The sequence below is a fragment of a genome, unplaced genomic scaffold (assembly GCF_019419815.1).
Source record: "Pyrus x bretschneideri cultivar Hongxiangsu unplaced genomic scaffold, Pyrus_bretschneideri_v1 Contig3, whole genome shotgun sequence".
Classification (NCBI taxonomy): Eukaryota; Viridiplantae; Streptophyta; class Magnoliopsida; order Rosales; family Rosaceae; genus Pyrus; species Pyrus x bretschneideri.
Genome location: NW_025999612.1, coordinates 11,197,716 through 11,216,909, shown reverse-complemented (window position 1 = coordinate 11,216,909; position 19,194 = coordinate 11,197,716). Strand labels below are relative to the sequence as shown.

The 19,194-nt window shown below is 36.1% G+C and overlaps 1 protein-coding gene across 2 annotated transcripts; it reads left to right on the top strand.

The window, feature by feature from the left end:
• Window positions 1-9,140: 9,140 nt before the first annotated feature.
• LOC103931375 (protein IMPAIRED IN BABA-INDUCED STERILITY 1) lies at window positions 9,141-13,737 on the top strand. 2 transcript variants are annotated; one of them, XM_048589774.1, is made up of 9 exons: window positions 9,141-9,879; window positions 10,442-10,726; window positions 10,876-11,193; window positions 11,453-11,680; window positions 11,772-11,869; window positions 11,951-12,038; window positions 12,146-12,688; window positions 12,920-13,058; window positions 13,220-13,737. In XM_048589774.1, exons 1-9 carry the CDS (start codon window positions 9,496-9,498, stop codon window positions 13,237-13,239), a joined length of 2,103 nt encoding a protein of 700 aa, XP_048445731.1. In that variant the 5' UTR covers window positions 9,141-9,495; the 3' UTR covers window positions 13,240-13,737. The 2 variants fall into 2 exon arrangements, with proteins under 2 accessions (XP_048445731.1, XP_009339129.2); XM_009340854.3 differs by having other exon boundaries at window positions 9,144-9,879; window positions 12,158-12,688.
• Window positions 13,738-19,194: the final 5,457 nt, after the last annotated feature.

The window sequence follows — 19,194 nt, the reverse complement described above, 5'->3', positions numbered from 1 at the left end:
TGGTCAATGTTTTGCCTACGGGCGATGATACTTACTTGGCCTATGATGGATGACTATATACTATGAAGATGTTTTGAGATAAATGTACTTATGTTGGAAAGATTATATTCAATATTTTGTGCTTATCTAGTGGTCAATGTCTTGCCTACGGGCGATGATAGTTATTTGGCCTACGGGTCGGGTGATGTAAGGGCCTACAGGTCAGAAGATATTATATTTGGCCTACAGAACGGGCGATGTAAGGGCCTATGGATTGGAAGATATATTATATTTAGCCTACGAGTCAGGTGATGTAAGGGCGTATGGGTTGGAAGATATATTATATTTAGCCTACGGGTCAGGTGATGTAGGGGCTTCGGTCTATTATGATAGCACTATTTAGCACATTATATACGATATATGTTTTATGAAAGGTTTTATGGCATGCTAGGGTTTCGGAAAACCTATTACATATTATGCTATTAGTTTTCATAAAACTTTGGGGGTTAGTACGTTGATAAATAATTGTTTAAGTATTATATATATATATATATATATATATCAACTTGGTCCACTTATGTTTGTTTTGCACCCCCTCAGGATTTAGAATCAAGGCGTACAATCCCGGCGTCAAGGGACTTCCACATCGACATCTTCGAGTTCTCTCAGTGTAGGACCCATTCCTTTGCTCATTCAATTTTATATTATTTCTTTTTAGTGGTTTAGTTAGTTGTATGCTTTGAACAATTCCTAAGTTGCATATTCATTGTATTTTAATTCATAACTTTTATTTATATTCATTGTTCTTATGCATGTTGGTATGGCTTCGTCACCTTCGGGTGTCGGCCAACACGTGCTTACCCTGGTATTTGGAGAATATCAGGGTCAAGTGTGTCAGAAGAGCTGATAGAGTTATCCTCAAGCTTTAGATCAGATCGATATGATCTTAACTGTTGTAATGAAATCACAAGTAAGAAAGTGGCAGGAGAGGAATTACAAGTGTTACAATCTAATCTGACATTGCACCCCCAATTAGTCTCTTTAGATCAGATCGATATGATCTTAACTGTTGTAATGAAATCACAAGTAAGAAAGTGGCAGGAGAGGAATTACAAGTGTTACAATCTAATCTGACATTGCACCCCCATATAGCCTGTAATGATTTTTTTTTTTTTTTTTTTTTTGTTTCGCGATAACAATATTTGTTTTGGTCATGGTAACATGAATCATGTCTCAATATGTCTAGTGCTTTGTAAACGTTCTAGTTGGGGTCATTCTTTCACAACGTAGAATTGCTAAGAGGGTTGTGGTTAGTTTTCGGGGGACAAACTGAAGGGTTGAATTTGGTTGGCTTTGGCCTTTGTTTGAGTTACTTAGATATTGATAACATTATCATATCATATCCTCGTTGATTCAATATTGGGAGTCGGAAATACAAATTTTCTTAAGTTCTGGTATGCATTTTGATTATTTGTGAAAGAGTTCTGAGTAGCAGACAGCAGGGAGGGAAGTACATTTATCTCTAGCTTATATTCGTTTTAAGCTATACCTTCGCTCTGAACTTTCCGATAACGAACTGTTTACTTGGAAGTTCCTCATAACCTTGACTTCCCGTTGCTTGTTCCTGACATAATTGTATCAGATCTCGTTCTTGAAATATATTCATAAACCTAGATTTGACATGATTTATAACAGTTGTTCATTTTTCTGTGAATCTTATGCTTTCATTTATCGAATACCGAACATAAAATGAATGTATGCACAAACGTTTCACATTCTTGTTCCTGTAGTAGTAACTAGAACCGGTCACACATGCATCTCCTTAACTTGCAGATAAGGAGCTGGACATAATCGAGATGGCCGTGTATGGTGACGTGATCCGGCCAGGAAACCAATGCCGATGCAGAACTGCGGCCGAGATGCTTGGCCAGCACAAGTCGAAGTACCAAACAGCTGCTTGCAAGTTGCCATAGCTTAGGCTCTTCAGCAACAAATTGCTAGTTTCTAAATAGTTTATGAGAAGGGTAACCCAGCCCACAAATTTGGGTCAACTTGATTAATGTCTGATTAGACATGTTAATCAAATTTTAACTTTCCTTGTGCCATCATGGCCATTGCCATAATGTTTGGAAATTACCTTCCCCATTATAAAAAGCAATTATGCAAAGCAATTTTCTTATACTGCTGTGCTAAGTCAATGGAAACGATAAAGGTATGATTTATTGTTTTACTTTCACGAAAATGATTACCGCACATCTTTTTTCTCCTTCAATTGTATAGTATTTACGTCTCTAAATTTTTATTTATTTATTCAATTCAAACGTTTGGTGGTAAAGCATCACCACGTCAAGAAATGAGTGTAGCGGAGATGATAATGTTTTGTTGGATGTGTGAGCACATGAGAAAAGACAAAGACATGATTAAGAACGAGGATATTTGAGGTGAAATAGGAGTAGTCGCAATTGAAGATACGATGAGAGAAAATCGGTTAAGGTGGTTTGGACACGTGACCAAAGACCTACAGATACTCTGATTAGAAAATACGAATATGTGACAGAAGCTCAGGGCAAAAGGGTAGAGAAATACCTAGAAAGACTACAAAGAGACTTTAAAAAAAGACATGAAGTATTTAGAGCTAACAAAAGTCTTAGTACAAAATTAAGCACAATAATATTTTAAAATTCATATAACCGACCCACTTATTTTGATAATTATTGTTGTTGTATTCACTACAAATGTTAGAAATAATCAAGAGTGCAAAAAAGAAGCTGGGCATGTAAAAATCATTTTCATTGGTTGACAAACAACAACCACTTTCTTTGTTTTTTACATTTTTGTACAACTATCGTACATGAGATGAGGACGTATTTCAGTAAATAAAATCTTAGCATACATGATTGGTGAAAGGGACATTATTAATTCTAGCATTTCTAAGATCTAAGCATGCATGATTGATGCTGCGCCACCGTCGAATCATTGAAGGTTGGACTAAAATCAAATAAGTAAATAAAGAATAGGAACACCATCTAGAGGGGACATAAAGAGAAGAATGGGTCATACCTCCATTGACAAGGGAGACCTACCTTCTTGATTGACCCACCAACTACGGTACAAGTCTGGCCGGTAGCAAACATGGATCTTAAAGCTCATTTTTGTGAAAGACTAGTGTAAGGTTTTTTTTTTTTAAATACTTTTAAGATAACTTAACGTGTTTTTAGTAAAGCTATTTTTGAGTTTCAAAGTTTTTCAAGTGTTTTTTTTTATGATTCACTTGCATTAAGAAATTATTTAGAAAAATATTTTCACCAAAAACGTTTTCAGTTATTTTAAAAACACTTCCAAATGAGTTATATATTGGCAAGTTTGATACTAGATTGTACTATAATAGACTACTTAAATAACTTGATTTCATGCGTATTTAATGGCATATTTGTTTATCATATTTGAGAACAAGAATGAATAGGTATGATTCTCTGAATTTTGCATTTACTAAAACCTGTAGAAATTATTAATTATGTGAGTCTCGTTAATTTTGAATGTAAGTTACCCAAAAAATGAAAACATAGGGGAGTTGTTTATCTCATATCAAGCTTTTACATCCACAAACCATGCCCTAAGAATTTGAAAGTTGTCTTTTAACTTAGTTGTCTTCTAGCTTAGGGACTAAGAAGGAATACTCCTAACCTCCTAGGCAGTTGATGTCTAAAACTTATTCTTACTAATCTCACCATTTCAAGCTGATTGTGCGGATAAATTTTAGGCATCAATCTCCAAGTTAGAAAACTTGTATGTTCTTCATGATTGCACATAAAATCTAGTTATTTAGTTAATCCAGTCTAGTCTCATATGTGCTATAGGAGTAAAGGGGTATACGACCAGGATATACAGACAAGCATTCATGCATTTTTAGAGGGATGTATATTCATTTCCTCCTACTGGTATTGACATTATATAGAGTAGTTTTAAACTTTTAAATATGAGTTTGTCTGAAAGTGTTTTTAAAAATGGTGAAAGCGCTTTTGGGGAAAATATTATTAGAATTAACATTTAGTAAATATGCAAGTTACTTCTAAAAAAAAAAACATTTTAAAGTGTTTTCTGCAATAAACATCTAATTCTTGTAGGAAATTTTTTTTTTTATCTAAAAAGGATTTCAATTATTTTAAATATACTTTCCAACAAACTCTATAACAATTATAATTAACCCAACCTAAAAGCCTAAAAGCGTATTATTATATGGTAGTGCATGCAACCAAACCTGAAAGCATTATTCTTGAAGGATTTAAGAATTTATATCTTTCTTTTATTTTATTTTTTCTGTTTTGTGAGTGTTCTTATATAAGATATTTTCTGAGACAAACAATGTGCAAGAGTCTCAAAGGTCAAAATCCATCTGTCCTAATAACTGAACCAAAATATCTACTTATTTGTTTGCCTTGTGAGAGTCTGTGACCTGTCCTTGCAAGTGTGTTATAATATGCATTGTTCTTCTATCTTCTTCTTTTTTTTTTTTTAATATTATTATTTAGAGAAGGGGATGATTTGAAATTTAGGAGAGTAAAAGTTTCAAACTCAAAACGCATAAGTATAAACTCAACATCTTATCCACTAAGATATTAGACTGAGCGCAGATGCATTGTTTTTCTATCTTTAGATCATAAATAAGATATTAAAAATGTATTCACCAAGGAGACATATGTAGCTGTTGATTAATTAGTTGATCTCAATATATATTATATATATATACTCATCTTAATTATATATGATTGAAGTCGTTCAACTACATGGTCTTCGTTTGTGATACACATGCAACCAGACCTACCTTCAACTACCCCATCAAATGTCCCTATTTCTTTAAGGTTAACTGGGCAATTTGGTTTCTGCAGATCGCACAGTTTTGTGTCATGAGATCTTTTGCGGTGAGTATGAGTTATTCTGAGCGTTTTAACGGTTAGATTTTTATTTACGTTATATATCCGAATGAAGCTTTCAGTTTTACGAATTAGGATTTAGGGTTAAGTTCTTATGATAATTAGGTTTCAAGGCCATCAAAAGTAAGCCTTAGGTTCGGAAAGTGATCTAGGGCTTCTGGTGCTCTTTTGCAATGCGACATAATTAATAAAAACAAATTAATATGATAACAAATTCTTTGTATAAATTAAAAAAATGATATCAACTAATTTATTATGTTTTCTTTTCATCAAAAGAAGGTTTCTTATATTTTCTGGTGCGTGAGTGCTATCGATGAGTAGCTAGAGAGATCGTTGATTGGATCATGGGAAGCAGCAATCATAACTCAAGGGTGGGTTCAAGTAGTGGTGGCAACTGGCATGCACACACATCACATGCCAATTTCTTAATTAAAGTACCTAAAAGTTGGATTATCATTATCTTATTAACTAACTAATTAGAAGGTTCATTATATACCTAATACATGTACCCTATTCATGGACTGGTTCAAGTTGCAGCATCACAACTAGGTAATTAAACTAGTGAATTTGTTATAAATTATAATAACAACCATTATAGAGTGACCTGGTGAACAGAGACGAGTTCTAAGTCCGTATTTTACATATCATGTCCTGAATTCGATTGGAGCGTGTGAATCACAAGATAGTGACCTGAAGAATGGCTGAAATACTTGTATGAGTATTTCAAATAGCACATGATGGTCCCCCTTTATAAACACCAAAGATATAAATTATAATTTTTTTTTGTGTGTCATATGAGCGTACGAAACTTCATGCATATTGTTTGGTGGAAACCAAAAAAGAAGTTGACACATTGCGTATTTTGCATGTAGATTACCAAAGCAGCAGACCCCACTCCCCAGCAACATGTAATTGTTAAACTCAGCTAAACAGACTTGACGAGGTCAGCTAATTTAGATATCTTTGTAATTGGGAAGCTTAAGGTGAAGGATTAGCATTGTTAGACAATTATCATGCTCCAAAAGCTTAAGCAGAAATACATGCAAGGCACAGCGTACTAAATCTCATAGAATATAAACTCTAATAGTATATTAGACAACCACTAAGTACTAAAATCTGGATTAGGATTCTCTCAGGATCCATTATATCCGGATCCTCCGAATTACCCACTCTTCTCATTCTCCTGTCTTCTGCAATCACCAATCACTGCTGTAAACAACCCGATACGCGCCGCTGTAAATTTACTGCTGCAAACTCGAACCCTCATGGATCAGAAGAAGCACAGCACAACGAACCCTTATGGAATCCAAGTTTTAACACCATATCATATTACTATTAAGTCCCAAAAGCTTAAGTAAAGACAAATACACGACACAACGAAACCTCATAAAACCAAAACTAGACTCAAAACTTTAAACCACCAAAAAAAAAAAGCCGACAATGCATATTAAACTAACAAAAATTCCTCTTAACATCAATTGTATGCATAATTGCTTTGAATTTACTTTGTCAAAATTGAGATGTGGTTTGGGTAGATCACAACTTTTACATTTATGCATTGCTCCTCACTTTCTCAGACATGCCCTTAAATAAGTTTTTAGCTAACTACTTTTTACATATATCATCAATTGCTGTCCCCAAAAACATCATATGAAAGTGTCAAATTGTGAAATCCCACCATTCATTTATTTTCAGCATCTTAAAAAAGGACTCCTTCAAGAAATGAAATGTGGTCAATGTCACTCAATATTTAGAAATTTATGAGATTAGATTTACATTTAGGGATTTAGATACTCCTACCAAACTTAGGTAAAAACAGATAATATAATTAAGATGTTTATTTCTTCATTAAAGTGGGCAGATGCAGCAAACCAACTTGAGCTAAAAACTGCTAAACTAAGATTAAGCATAGAGATGCTTTGTCCCATTGTTTTAAATGGACCCCACCATCAAACTGAACATGTGGAGAAATTTTTTAGTGTGCCACTAAGTGTAATAATATAATTGGTTGGAATTTATTTTTTCAAATTTATAACCAATCGTATTATTACACTTAGTATAACATGAAGTGTTCTCGACACATGAAATTTTTTTCCAACATGTGGGGCCATGAGACTAATGAAGTTTGAAGCCCTCATGAGAAATGTCAGAAACTTAGAAGTGGGAGATGGGCAAAGGAACTGCAAGGAGAAGGAAAGGTCTTTTGTTTGAGTTCTCCTTTCTCCTTTATTGCTTTCCAATTCTTCTTTAATCAACTCCCTTTCTTTTCTTCCATTCTCCCCTCTTGTATCCTTCCACAAACCCTACCCCTACTCTTATGCCAAAGCTTGAAAAAGACTTTACAAAATCAAATATATTTAATTTTGAAATTTATATATATAATTTCCGTATACATATATTACCATCACACCAACAACAAAGTTACGTCACAATAATTTGGCCTATCACAACTAGATATTGATTTCGTTACAAGGCCTAAAACTAAGTGAGTCGAATTTAAAATGAGTGAAGACAAGTGCTAAGAAGCTACTTTAATTGAACTGGTTACATCTAGATGTTGAATTCATCATAAATACAAATAGAGCAAGTCAGTCGAACTTAAGACGAGTGAATATAGCTGCCAATAAACCAAGTGAGTTGAATCCACAACAAAGTTAATAATCAAGTGAGTTGAGCATGATATGAGTGGAAAGAACAACTAATAACCCAAATGAGTCGAAATAACAATAAATTAAACTGCTAACTAGATTATTCTTGTATCCAAAACAATCAAGTCTAAGACATCACCGACTATATTAATAGAACTACCATTAAACCAAGAACTACTTGGTTCAAAATCAAATTTTTATAACCCAAAACAGAATCCAGAAAATAATCACAACCCAATTACATACCATTAGTCAACATTCCAACAACTACCCATATATGAGTCCTCATGACTAATGACTCATGACCCAACCACTATACTAGTTCAAAATCGCCAAACTTGATCGGGACCACTTGTATAATTTCAGTCTATGCCAAAAACACAATCATGTACACCAAATGTCATAATACAAGTTGTTAAAAAAAAATTTCTTTTTAAGTATCCAACCGTTTCTATTATGACACTTGGTATACCGAAACTGTATTACCGACACACTGAAAAATATCTTTCATGCAGCAACCCCCATCCCCATGTAGTTGCCTAATGGTGCCTAAATAATACAGCCTCATTAACTTTGAGCACACGAAATAGCAATGGAAACAAAAGAAAATAGCAATGCAAACAAAAACAAAGAATAAAATGGCTGCAAAGAAAACAAGAACAGTCCCCGCACGTCCGTCGGCAATTGCGCGACGCATTCTCATTTTGTTTTCAAAAAGTAAAGAATAGAACTAGTCATCTATGGAACTTCAATTCACAACTAGAGAGAAATGTTCCTAAAAACGTAATGTAGATTAGTGTCGTTTCTTTTTCAAACTACATATTTACATTTAATAATGATGAAAGGTTTGTGGGAAACTACACAATGAGTTGGTCATAATATATGAACATGAAACTCGCCGTCAACTTAAATCAAATTTAAGACTTTTTCATCCCCAAGAAAGTGAAGAGCAATACCACTTATAAGTGCCATCTAAAAATGAAAGAAAACTATATGAATTCTTGTACTTAAGAGTCTTTGTGATTTCAAACTCTCATTTTCTTTTTAATATTAGATTAGTATTCTTAATATAGATTAGTATAGTATACAGTTTGTATTGAAAAAAAAAATCAAAAAGAAACTTAAGCTTTAGCACCACAAGAAGAAATTTTTCAGTATGTCAGGTACACGGTTCAATATATTAAGAACTCGTTTGGATGTGTTTTTACAACAATTGAAAGTGTTTTTTGTGAAAATATTTTTAGAACCAATTTTTAGTAAATATGCAAGTCAATCCTAGAAAAACAATTAAAGTGCTTCTAGGAAGAAGCACATAACAGGTGCTTCTTGCATAAAACAGTTCAAGTACTTTTAGAACACAAAATCATTTTCTCTAAAAACACTTTCAATTATTTTAAAAGTACATCCAAACGAACTCTAAACCTAATAATACAACTAGTTAAAAATTTAAAAAAAAAATTCAACCAATTGTATTATCGCCGTGTCCAGCACTAAAACGGGCTCAAATACCTTTCCGTTGATTTCGGTGTTTTTTAAATTCTGTTCTTTTCTGTTTGCATGAAGAGGACCGCGCATTAAAATCCTCTATCCTGCATCGGCCGCGATTACCGCAAAAAATAGAAAGTAAATTTTCAAAAAGCGAAGAAAAAAAGTTAGAGAGAGAGAGAGAAAGCGAGTGATGAAATGGATCGTTGAGATAATTACAAACAAACATTCCATCTTTGGATTGTTTGTATAAAAACCCAATTTCTGTTTCCTCCTCAATTCAAGCTCTGCATTTTTCCATTTTTTTTTATGTTTTGAGCTTACCAGCTGGTTCGTTGGTTGGTTGGTTGCTCTGGACTTCCGACCCCAGCTGAGCCGGTGGTTTCCCGATCCGGGTCGACCCAGAATTTCGGCGGGCGGGTTGTGCATGGTCATTGGGTCGGCGGCAGGGGATGGGTTGCGTGAGCTCGAAGCAAGCGGTGTCGGTGACGCCGGCGATCGACCACTCGGGCGCCTTCAGGGACAATGTGGGAAACTCGGGTCGGAGTCGGGTCGGGGTGGGGGAGGTGGAGAAGAAGAGTAAGAAGGGGGCTGAGTTGAGTGGGAGCGAGTTGGGTGAATCGGGAAGAGCGAGTTCAAATGGCGGCGGCGGGAATTGTCACAAGAGTAATAATAGTTATCCCGAGTCTCTGAGTTTTAGATTGAGCAATCTGCATAAGTATGTGGAGGGTGAGCATGTGGCGGCTGGTTGGCCCGCGTGGCTCAGCGCCGTCGCAGGCGAAGCCATTCAAGGGTGGGTCCCACTCCGTGCCGATGCATACGAGAAGTTAGAGAAAGTGAGTCTCTCTCTCTCTCTCTCCTTTTATTTGATTTTGTTTGCAAAGTTTGTGTCTTTTTGTGTGATGATACTGATTTGTTTGGTTTTTGTTTAAAAAGTTTTGGATTTTACAGAAATGTTGAACACAAACGTTTGCTTACACTTTTATAGAAAGTTGGCATTTTTGTATAGAAAGTTGGCATATTTTGTTTAGAGTAGTTTTTGAACCCGAGTTTCATCCTGTGTAAATTAGAGTAGTTTAGAATATCGACCGGTTAAAACGCTAGAAACTTTAAGCACTTGCTTGAAATCGACGGCGTGCATCAGGGTAAGCTTACAACAGCTTACCATTTTCAGATTGTTTGGTAAAATGTAAGGCCTTCGGATCCAAACTGGTGTTTCTGTGACTGCTTTTTCTGCTGTCTAAACTTTCGACATGATTAATTTTGCTGCCCGGAATATGCACATGATAAGTTTTCGATAGGATCATAATCTCATACTTTTGTATTCCTCCTTGCAAGTATTAGTTGATTGTGAATTGTTAAAACTCTGTTCTTATTCGATCGCAATTCCTTGAATAGATTGGACAGGGTACATATAGTAGTGTGTTCCGAGCACGCGACCTTGAAACTGGGAAGATAGTTGCTCTGAAGAAGGTGCGGTTTGACAATTTTGAGCCTGAGAGTGTCAGGTTTATGGCACGAGAAATCTTGATTCTTAGAAGGCTTGACCATCCAAACGTCATTAAACTGGAGGGCTTAATAACTTCCCGATTATCATGTAGCATATACCTTGTGTTTGAGTACATGGAACATGACATTACCGGACTCTTGTCTAACCCTGACATCAAGTTCAGTGAGGCACAGGTATGCTTGCCAATGCCCTTAAGAATAGCTGCTGTTATCATGCTAGTTTCATAGGCTTCATCTCTCGTGATGTACTACTTCACCCTTAGTCATCTGTTTATCCATCCACTTTCAAGCTGACATTGGCGATGTTGGTTTTGATTTTGTAGATTAAATGTTACATGAAGCAGTTGTTATCTGGACTTGAACATTGTCACTCGCGGGGTGTAATGCATCGGGACATAAAAGGATCAAACCTTCTGGTGAGCAACGAAGGGATTTTGAAGGTGGCTGATTTCGGATTGGCAAACTTCTGTAATTCTGGGAATAAGCAACCCCTTACGAGTCGTGTTGTCACTCTATGGTATCGTCCTCCTGAACTTTTGCTTGGATCGACTGATTATGGAGCTTCAATAGATCTATGGAGTGTCGGCTGTGCATTTGCAGAGCTACTGATGGGGAAACCTGTTCTTCAAGGGAGAACAGAGGTAATTAACAAACCATAATACATGAATTCCCGTTATCAATCTTGTTATAATAGTCTGGATGTCTTCCAACACGACAGTTTGAATGCGGAGTCCTCCCCGTTCTAATTATGCTTGCATAAATCAAGAAATTAAGTATCTGATTCTCTTAAGGCATGTGCTTACAAGAACAAACTGGTTGATTCTCTTAGGATGCGTTAGATTGTTTGTCATACTTTGCTTTGACTTCTCCAATTCAAGTTCTTATAAGCATTTTCCACAGGTTGAACAATTACACAAGATTTTCAAGCTTTGTGGCTCCCCGCCAGATGAATACTGGAAAAAGTCCAAACTTCCTCATGCAACTCTATTTAAGCCACAACAACCCTACGATAGTTCTCTGCGGGTGACCTTTAAAGATTTGCCTGCAGCCACGTTTAACCTACTAGAGACTCTCCTTTCTGTAGAACCACACAAGCGTGCGACTGCCTCCTCTGCTCTTGCATCCGAGGTAACTCGCCAAATAATGTAATATGTACCTTAAACATTGGTTCGCATCATGCAGATTTTCCTAATACAGTATTCTTCATTTACCACTTCAGTATTTCAAAATGAAGCCTCATGCATGTGATCCGTCAAGCTTGCCTATATACCCACCTAGCAAAGAGATTGATGCAAAGAACCGGGAGGAGGCAAAGAGGTGAGTGGTTCTCGAAAATTGAGTATAGTCCTCACCAAAATATGAAAATTGAAATTTAGTATATGGCCACTGAATTTTCAGGAAAAAAATTGGTGGGCGAGTTCGTGGATCTGAAACACGAAAGCCAACAAGGAAGTCACTTGGGTTTACTAAATTGGCACCAGCAGAGGTATCTCTCTCTCTCTCTCTCTCTCTCTCTCTCTCTCTCTTCCCTTCATGTATGTTTGTGAATCTGCGTGTTATAATGGTAACCACTAGGTTCTTATTGACACTCAGCTTGTCTTGCAGAACTTGGCAGTACAGTCTCGAGGTTCTTATAAAATTAATGGCACTAACGGACATATTCTTAAGGAAGATGATTCAGTTCTGGGTAGGGAGCTTCCAAAGCCGTCAGCTGGTAAAGTAGAAGACTCTTCGCATGTAAAGAATGCATCTCAAGGAGACATTCCCTTCTCCGGTCCATTAGAGGTTTCTACATCAAGTGGCTTTGCATGGGCAAAGAGACGAAAAGATGAGGCCAGAAGATCTCATACTCGGTCTTTTTCAAGAGGACACATTTTTAACACAATAGAATCTTCAATCACAGTGCATACAAGGAGTAACTTTGACTCCAAAAGGCATGAAAATGCGGAGCTTATGTATAAGGGGCGCAATGATTCAAGAGGGCATGATTCGTATGAGATTGCAAAGCTCGCGATGCTGAAACAATGGGGCAAGCTTGAAAATCCAGATTCCTTTGATGCTTGCGATGGGTACCACTCACAGGAATTATCGTTGGCACTTTATCAAAGGGAGGAAATGGCAGCTCACGGTGATATGGTAAGTTTGTAAATACAAAAATCAGATGCATCATTATTTGACTTTTGACGTAGAACTCCCAGTTTTCGCATTACCTGGAACACCACAAGGAATACTGTCTCATATATCTTGTAGCTTTTCTTTAGTTATTCGTTTGTTTGGTTGAGTTGAAAATACAAGTAAAAGGCAAACAAGTTTTCTTTTTTTATGATGTTATATATATTCACCTAACGTATTTAACCTCGTTAACAGGGGTTTCAACTTCAAGATCAAGAAGACAAGGTTGAATTTTCCGGACCCTTGTTGTCTCAACCATATAGAGTTGATGAATTTTTAGAAAGACATGAGCGCCACATCAGAAGAGCGACCCGGAACTCATGGTTCCATAGAGGTACAGGACTAATACTAATTTTTCCATATCTCTTCTGCAAGCGTTTTCCCCATACCTAGTGGGTTGGGGAGGGAGAACGATACATAAGTGTGTAGCTGACTAAATATTGTGATAATTGCAATGGCTGTCTTTAGCTAAATATTGTGACTTTTGAATTGCAGGTAAGAAGCAGGGGAAGTAATCATCTGATGGGGAGACTTTGAGTAAACCAGAAAAGGAAACAGGTCTCGACGAGAAACAGATTATACAAGAGTTCAGCCTGGTAGCTGGCATTTCCATCTAGGTGGCTTCATCCACTAGTTGAGGAATTGAAAATCTCCGCCACAAGCTCGGTGACAAAGCGAAGAACTACCCTTCCACTTTAGAATATCCGGGAGGGGAGGAAAGCACGAGAATGATTGGATCAGTTGTCTAGAGTAATGTTCTTTCTCTCTTGTTCGAAACTTTTTGTTTGTTGCCTGATTAGCTCCTGGTTTCCTATATTTGTCAAGTCCCATTGGGCAAATGTGTAGATTAGTAGCGACGGTTTCCGAGGAAAAGCCGTGTAAAGTCTCTTGTTTCGTAGCCTCGTAGGCTTAGGCATCAGTTTCTTGTTTGGTTCTTCCAAACTACTTAGTTTTCAGAAGAGTCTTGAAGTGAAAGAATAGCAAAAATGGAAGGAGGTTTACATATTAGACAAGCTCAGATTGTTGCACATATAGAACATTTTGAGGCCCAAAATCTGAGAGCTTAGGACAAACCTCAACTTCACATTCAGATTTAAGTCCAATCTAACTTCACATTATGTGAAGTTGAGAAATTAGAAAGTCATTCAATTGATGGAGACGTCGTGGTATGAGTATACTGCTACTGTAATGTCCCGTGTTAATAAAACAATAGCATGTAGAGAAAAACTTACACATGATGATGTATTCTCCACGAGACGTTATGGTGGCTTGTGTATTCGTGTCATGGCATGGAAGTGAGCCGTGAGAAGGGAGGAGAGAGACAATATCTAGGGAGTGCACTCAATTTCATGTAACTTTTAGCCTGTGATTGAGAGAAATTAGAAGAAATAAGGATGTCAAGGCGATAAGGGGTAGTATCCCAAACCAATTACGTGACATAGTGTAAAAAAGTTAAAACATTTATGACGACACATGATAAATTTGGAACACCTTTTGATATGTCACGTTGGCATCCCGGTCTTATGTAAGTCTCTATCGGATGTCTCAAAACCTTAGCCGCAACTACACCTTGTAAGCTTAGTGTTGGATTCTCATGTCAAAGAATCATATGGCTGGCTTTGCATCAGCATCAGCAACTAATTAGTTGGCCAGCTTTGCATCAATTGGATGAAAACAAATAAAAAACAACGTTAAGATGGAAATTAAAGGCATGGGTGGAGTGAAGGGCTCTCCAACCTCCATGATTGTAATGTAAAGGGGAACATGAAAAGGAACCAATGGCCCAAATCTGTCACTGCCACAGAACATGGGTCTATCTGCATGGTTATCCTCCACTCAAACTTGTTATATCATAATGCTATTATGACAGTATCTTAAGTCAATTACGTATTATTATGCATGTAACTTTTCTAAGTGACAGTGCATGATTCCCTTAAAATACTGCCACATTGATATTCACGTTACATTGATACCCAAAATCAATGACACATTGTTATATGTTTTAAATTTTACGTTGAGTGATTAACTTGGAATATTGTTACAATGACGTTCAGGTTGAATGAAAGTTCTCTTTTTATACAAATCTTAATGGTGAGCATCAAGGGTAGGGTCGATCGACCATCCACTCACACCCACATTTGGTGGCCAGCATTAGTTAGGATCACATTTCGCATGAGAAATTTCTACATTGGAATGTCACTATAACAATATTTTAAGTCAATTACGTATTATATTTTACATTTTAACTTCCTCACCTGACCATGTGTAATTGACTTAAGATACTATTACAACAACATTCTTATGCAGTGCTCTATGGTGCACATCAGGTGCGGGACTGAGTGAACAAGCGGCACTCACATCTGCTCTTGATGAACACCATAACGGAAAGGGATTCTTTACGGATCCCTTCAGCCTAATCATCCTCATCAAACAATATGGGCTCTTGAAATTTGATCCAACGGTTAAAATTATTATAACTTTTAAAGTGGGCTCGTGTTTTTACCCGTTTGATCAAATTTCAAAAGCTTTGATTGTTTAATTAGGAGAATTAGGTGGAAGAGATCCAGAAATGATCTTTTCCACACCATAACAATCCTCATTAGAGAATTTCGAAATATTGTTAACCACCTAATAACTAGCACTTGTCAGTACCATTCAAATTAATTAAAAAGGAGGTCCCACATTTTAATCAAAAGAGTTGTCTGAAGACTGAAGCAATTGGGGTCACTGTTACCATAATAATTACCTTGGTAAAACACATGATGGTGAAGCTAGGTGAAATTCAGTTTTCCACAATTTTCGGAAGGAATTTTTCAGTATGCTGAAAACATAGTCCAAATCAAGACAAAAAGGATATGAATTTTTGTAGTAAAGAACTTCTTAACGAGAGAAAGCTTCCTTGAAGTTATTGAGATTTTATTTTAAATATACAACCACTTATACTTTGACATTTAATGTATTAGACTGTGTATATAGTCCACTAAAAAATCTGTCCACATGTGGCAGGTGAGATCTCACTTTCATGATCATCTCACCAATTGATGGATTTGGATCATCTCCTGAGCTAATGGAGAGAATCCTCGTGACCAATTATCGTGGGCCGTTGGATTTTTATCCAACGGCTACAAACAGGAGATCCCTTTAAAGTTATAATGATTGTAGCCGTTAGATAAAAATCCAACGACCCATGATGATTGATCAGAAGGATCTTCTCCATTAGCTCAGGAGAGGATCCAAATCTCTAATCGGTATATATTCTCTCAGAATATGCTGGGATTGCACATGTCATGCATGGAGTGGCTGGAATCATATCGTGGGTCCCGCTTTAAGATGATAACAGTAATCGCACCGTTCATGTTGTTGACTTTGTGACGAACCACCTCATGGCATGCACGCCACGTGGATCTAGATCTCATTGACCTTGTGGTCCTATCTTCTTTCACCCCCAACATGTCTGCGATTTCAGAGATGACCATGTTTCTTTGGTTACAAGGATATTTAAAGAGATTAACAAAGTAATTAACAACTTAAGATCCTCATTGGTATTGTATGGTAATTAAAAGGGAGTCTTAATGAAACACTTATAATACTGTTCATTTTTAACGTTAAGAACATTTTGAGCTTAAAAAATGACTCTTGATATTATTCACTTACACTTTTATTTTATCATTTTGATTAAAACTAAAGTTTTTGAGAACTTTTTGTTAGTTGTCCTTAATTAAAACCAATCCAATAATGCATTTCATGCTATGAGAAATTTGCTTTTCTTCGCTTGTTGGCTTGCTTTTTTTATCTCATCAGTTGTATAAAACACGTATGATGAGTGACGGCTCCACTAACGTTCAAGTCCTGTTGCCAACAGTCATCGTCGACGCGTAATCTGTAAATTTTTACGTAAATTCACAACGGTAACAGCTGACAGTTAAGTGTCACGCGTAAGTCATTCCGACTCGAGATTGCAGATATTCCCCAATGCTAGTGGTGAGACTAACAGATCTCTCCTAAATTCTATTTTACCCAAAAAAATTAAAACCCACAAACCAAAATGGCGTGCGGGCTTCATCTTGTCCTTGGAGAAAAATTGCTTCATCCTGCACCTGTAAATTGGATTAGGCTACTTACCCGCTAGTCAATGATTTTAATTTATCTTAGTTGTTGTTGTCAATTTTAATTAAACATTTTTTTTTTTTTTTTTTTTTTTTTTGTAAATTACTCTTTTGAATATGACAAAGGTTGTTGCCACTTAGTATTACGGTCTCGTGGTATTCCTCTTCACTTGTAAGTGAAAGATCTTAGTTTGATTCTCATCAAATACGAGTTTGAACTATTGATAATCCATCGTGAGACTAAATCTACTCCTTCCTCTTAGTGTAGATATTATCGATTATTTATAAAAATATACATAAAACATAAAACAAAAAACAAAGGTTGCTTGCGCATCACCCTACATGAAATTGTCACCGTCCATTGCATGAATCGGATGAAAAGTAAGGTTGCTTGCGCATCACCCTACATGAAACTGTCACCGTCCATTGCATGAATCGGATGAAAAGTAAGTAAATGGGCGGCAGTGATTGGTGCCTTAAGAAACCTGATCTGCTGTACGAAGCAAAGCGACGGCCCAAAACCTTGACCCTGAAGACAAACCAAATTAGGCGGCCCATACTTTGACAACACGTGAGAGCAATCACGTGGTGGTTCCAGTTGCTTAACGACATCGCTCGGCGCTGAAAGGCTGTCGTGTTGCCGGTAACGAGCGAAAGACGTTCCGGGAAACGTACACACGCGACGACATGACGTTTTTTTGGGCACGTTATGCAATATGATTGGATAACTTCTTGGCCCCACTATCCTCAAAAGATGAACATTGGAACTTCAAATTTGAATTCTTGGATTGTAAATCAAAGCAAATCAAAATAAAGTGTCCTTTGATATTGCCAAAGATCGAGAATATTACTTAGGTACTCATTAACGAGTACTTATTTTATTATTTTGTCTGATTTAGAAATTTAAAAATCTCATGATAAATCGTCGTTGTTATTGTGCATTTTGAAGCAACATTATAGTTGAAATATATAAAAATAAAAGCTAGACAAAACTTAAATTACACGTCTATGACTCGTGCAACGATCAAAGTAAAAATATCTTGAGAATGGCCCTTTATAAATTGTTTTCAAATGAACTTGAGTTGCTACTATTCAGCACTTTTAAGTTTTTGACCATGCTAACCTTTTGTGATTAAAAGAAAATAAACTTGCTCAATGCGTATCAATCATGAAACGGAAAATATAGATGATGAGTTTAATATGTAGTAAACATGAATCATTTTTGTGTTGAAACCATAAGTTTAACTAAATATTAAGGGTAGTGCCATTCACACACATTTTTACTTCTCACACACTCGTCTCAATTCTCGCCCATCAGATCAAATGAATTAAAAAAAGATCAATTTCAAAAAAAAATAACCAAGGTGTGTGGGAGGTAAAATGAATGTGTGAATATCACTTCCCAATACGAACAATAAAGTTTGACGAGGAAAAAAAAAAAACTTCGTATTTTCACTATTTCCCTGTACGATTTTACTAGTGTATAAAATATCCACGAAAGTATTGATATTTTTCATGAAATATCTAAAAAACAAGGATTGATATGTTAAGGAGTGAAATGCAAACTTCATCCTATATTGACGATATATAAAAAAAATCAATGAATATCGATATTTTTCTAAAACCCACTTCAGATTTCGAATTTTTGATTTTTTTTTTTTTTTTTAAAGAGTTTTTCTCTAATTTTGACTAAATCTGAATGAGTTGATATACCCACTCTATTACAACTTTCCATAACTTTCGTCAAAGACAAGCGATATTGATATAACCATTAATATTTTTATAAATTGGTATATCGGTAATTTTTTTTTTTAACAAACAATATTATCTATCGTAACGGGAGAGGGATGGACCTAGTAGCAATAATGTGGTTCAAGTGAGAATTGAATCTAAGACATCTCACTTACAAATGAAGAGGAATACAACTAGACCGAAGTACTAAGTGGCTTGTATATCGATAATTTCACTGTATTAATATTTTCACCTACATCGATATTTTTACACTAAGGAGAGAATTCGACTAAACCACATAATGGGCAACCTAATTTGATATCGAATTCGTCATTTACGATATTCAAATATAAGATCTCTCACTTTTAAACGAAGATGAATATCACATATCGTAGTACAGAGTAACACTTAACATCGATATTTCAAATGTTTTACCTGAATACCAAAGAAACAAACGTAATCTTTTTCCTTTTCAGGCAGTTACAGTGGTCTTAATTAACTCATAACGAATTTAATTCATTGATCGATTAATTTACCAGTATCGTATTTGCCACGTCGGACAGCTGCCCGCCCGAACCCTCCCCGCGCTGCCCAACCGAAAAACAGAAAAACATAAAAAGAAGAGAATTAAAT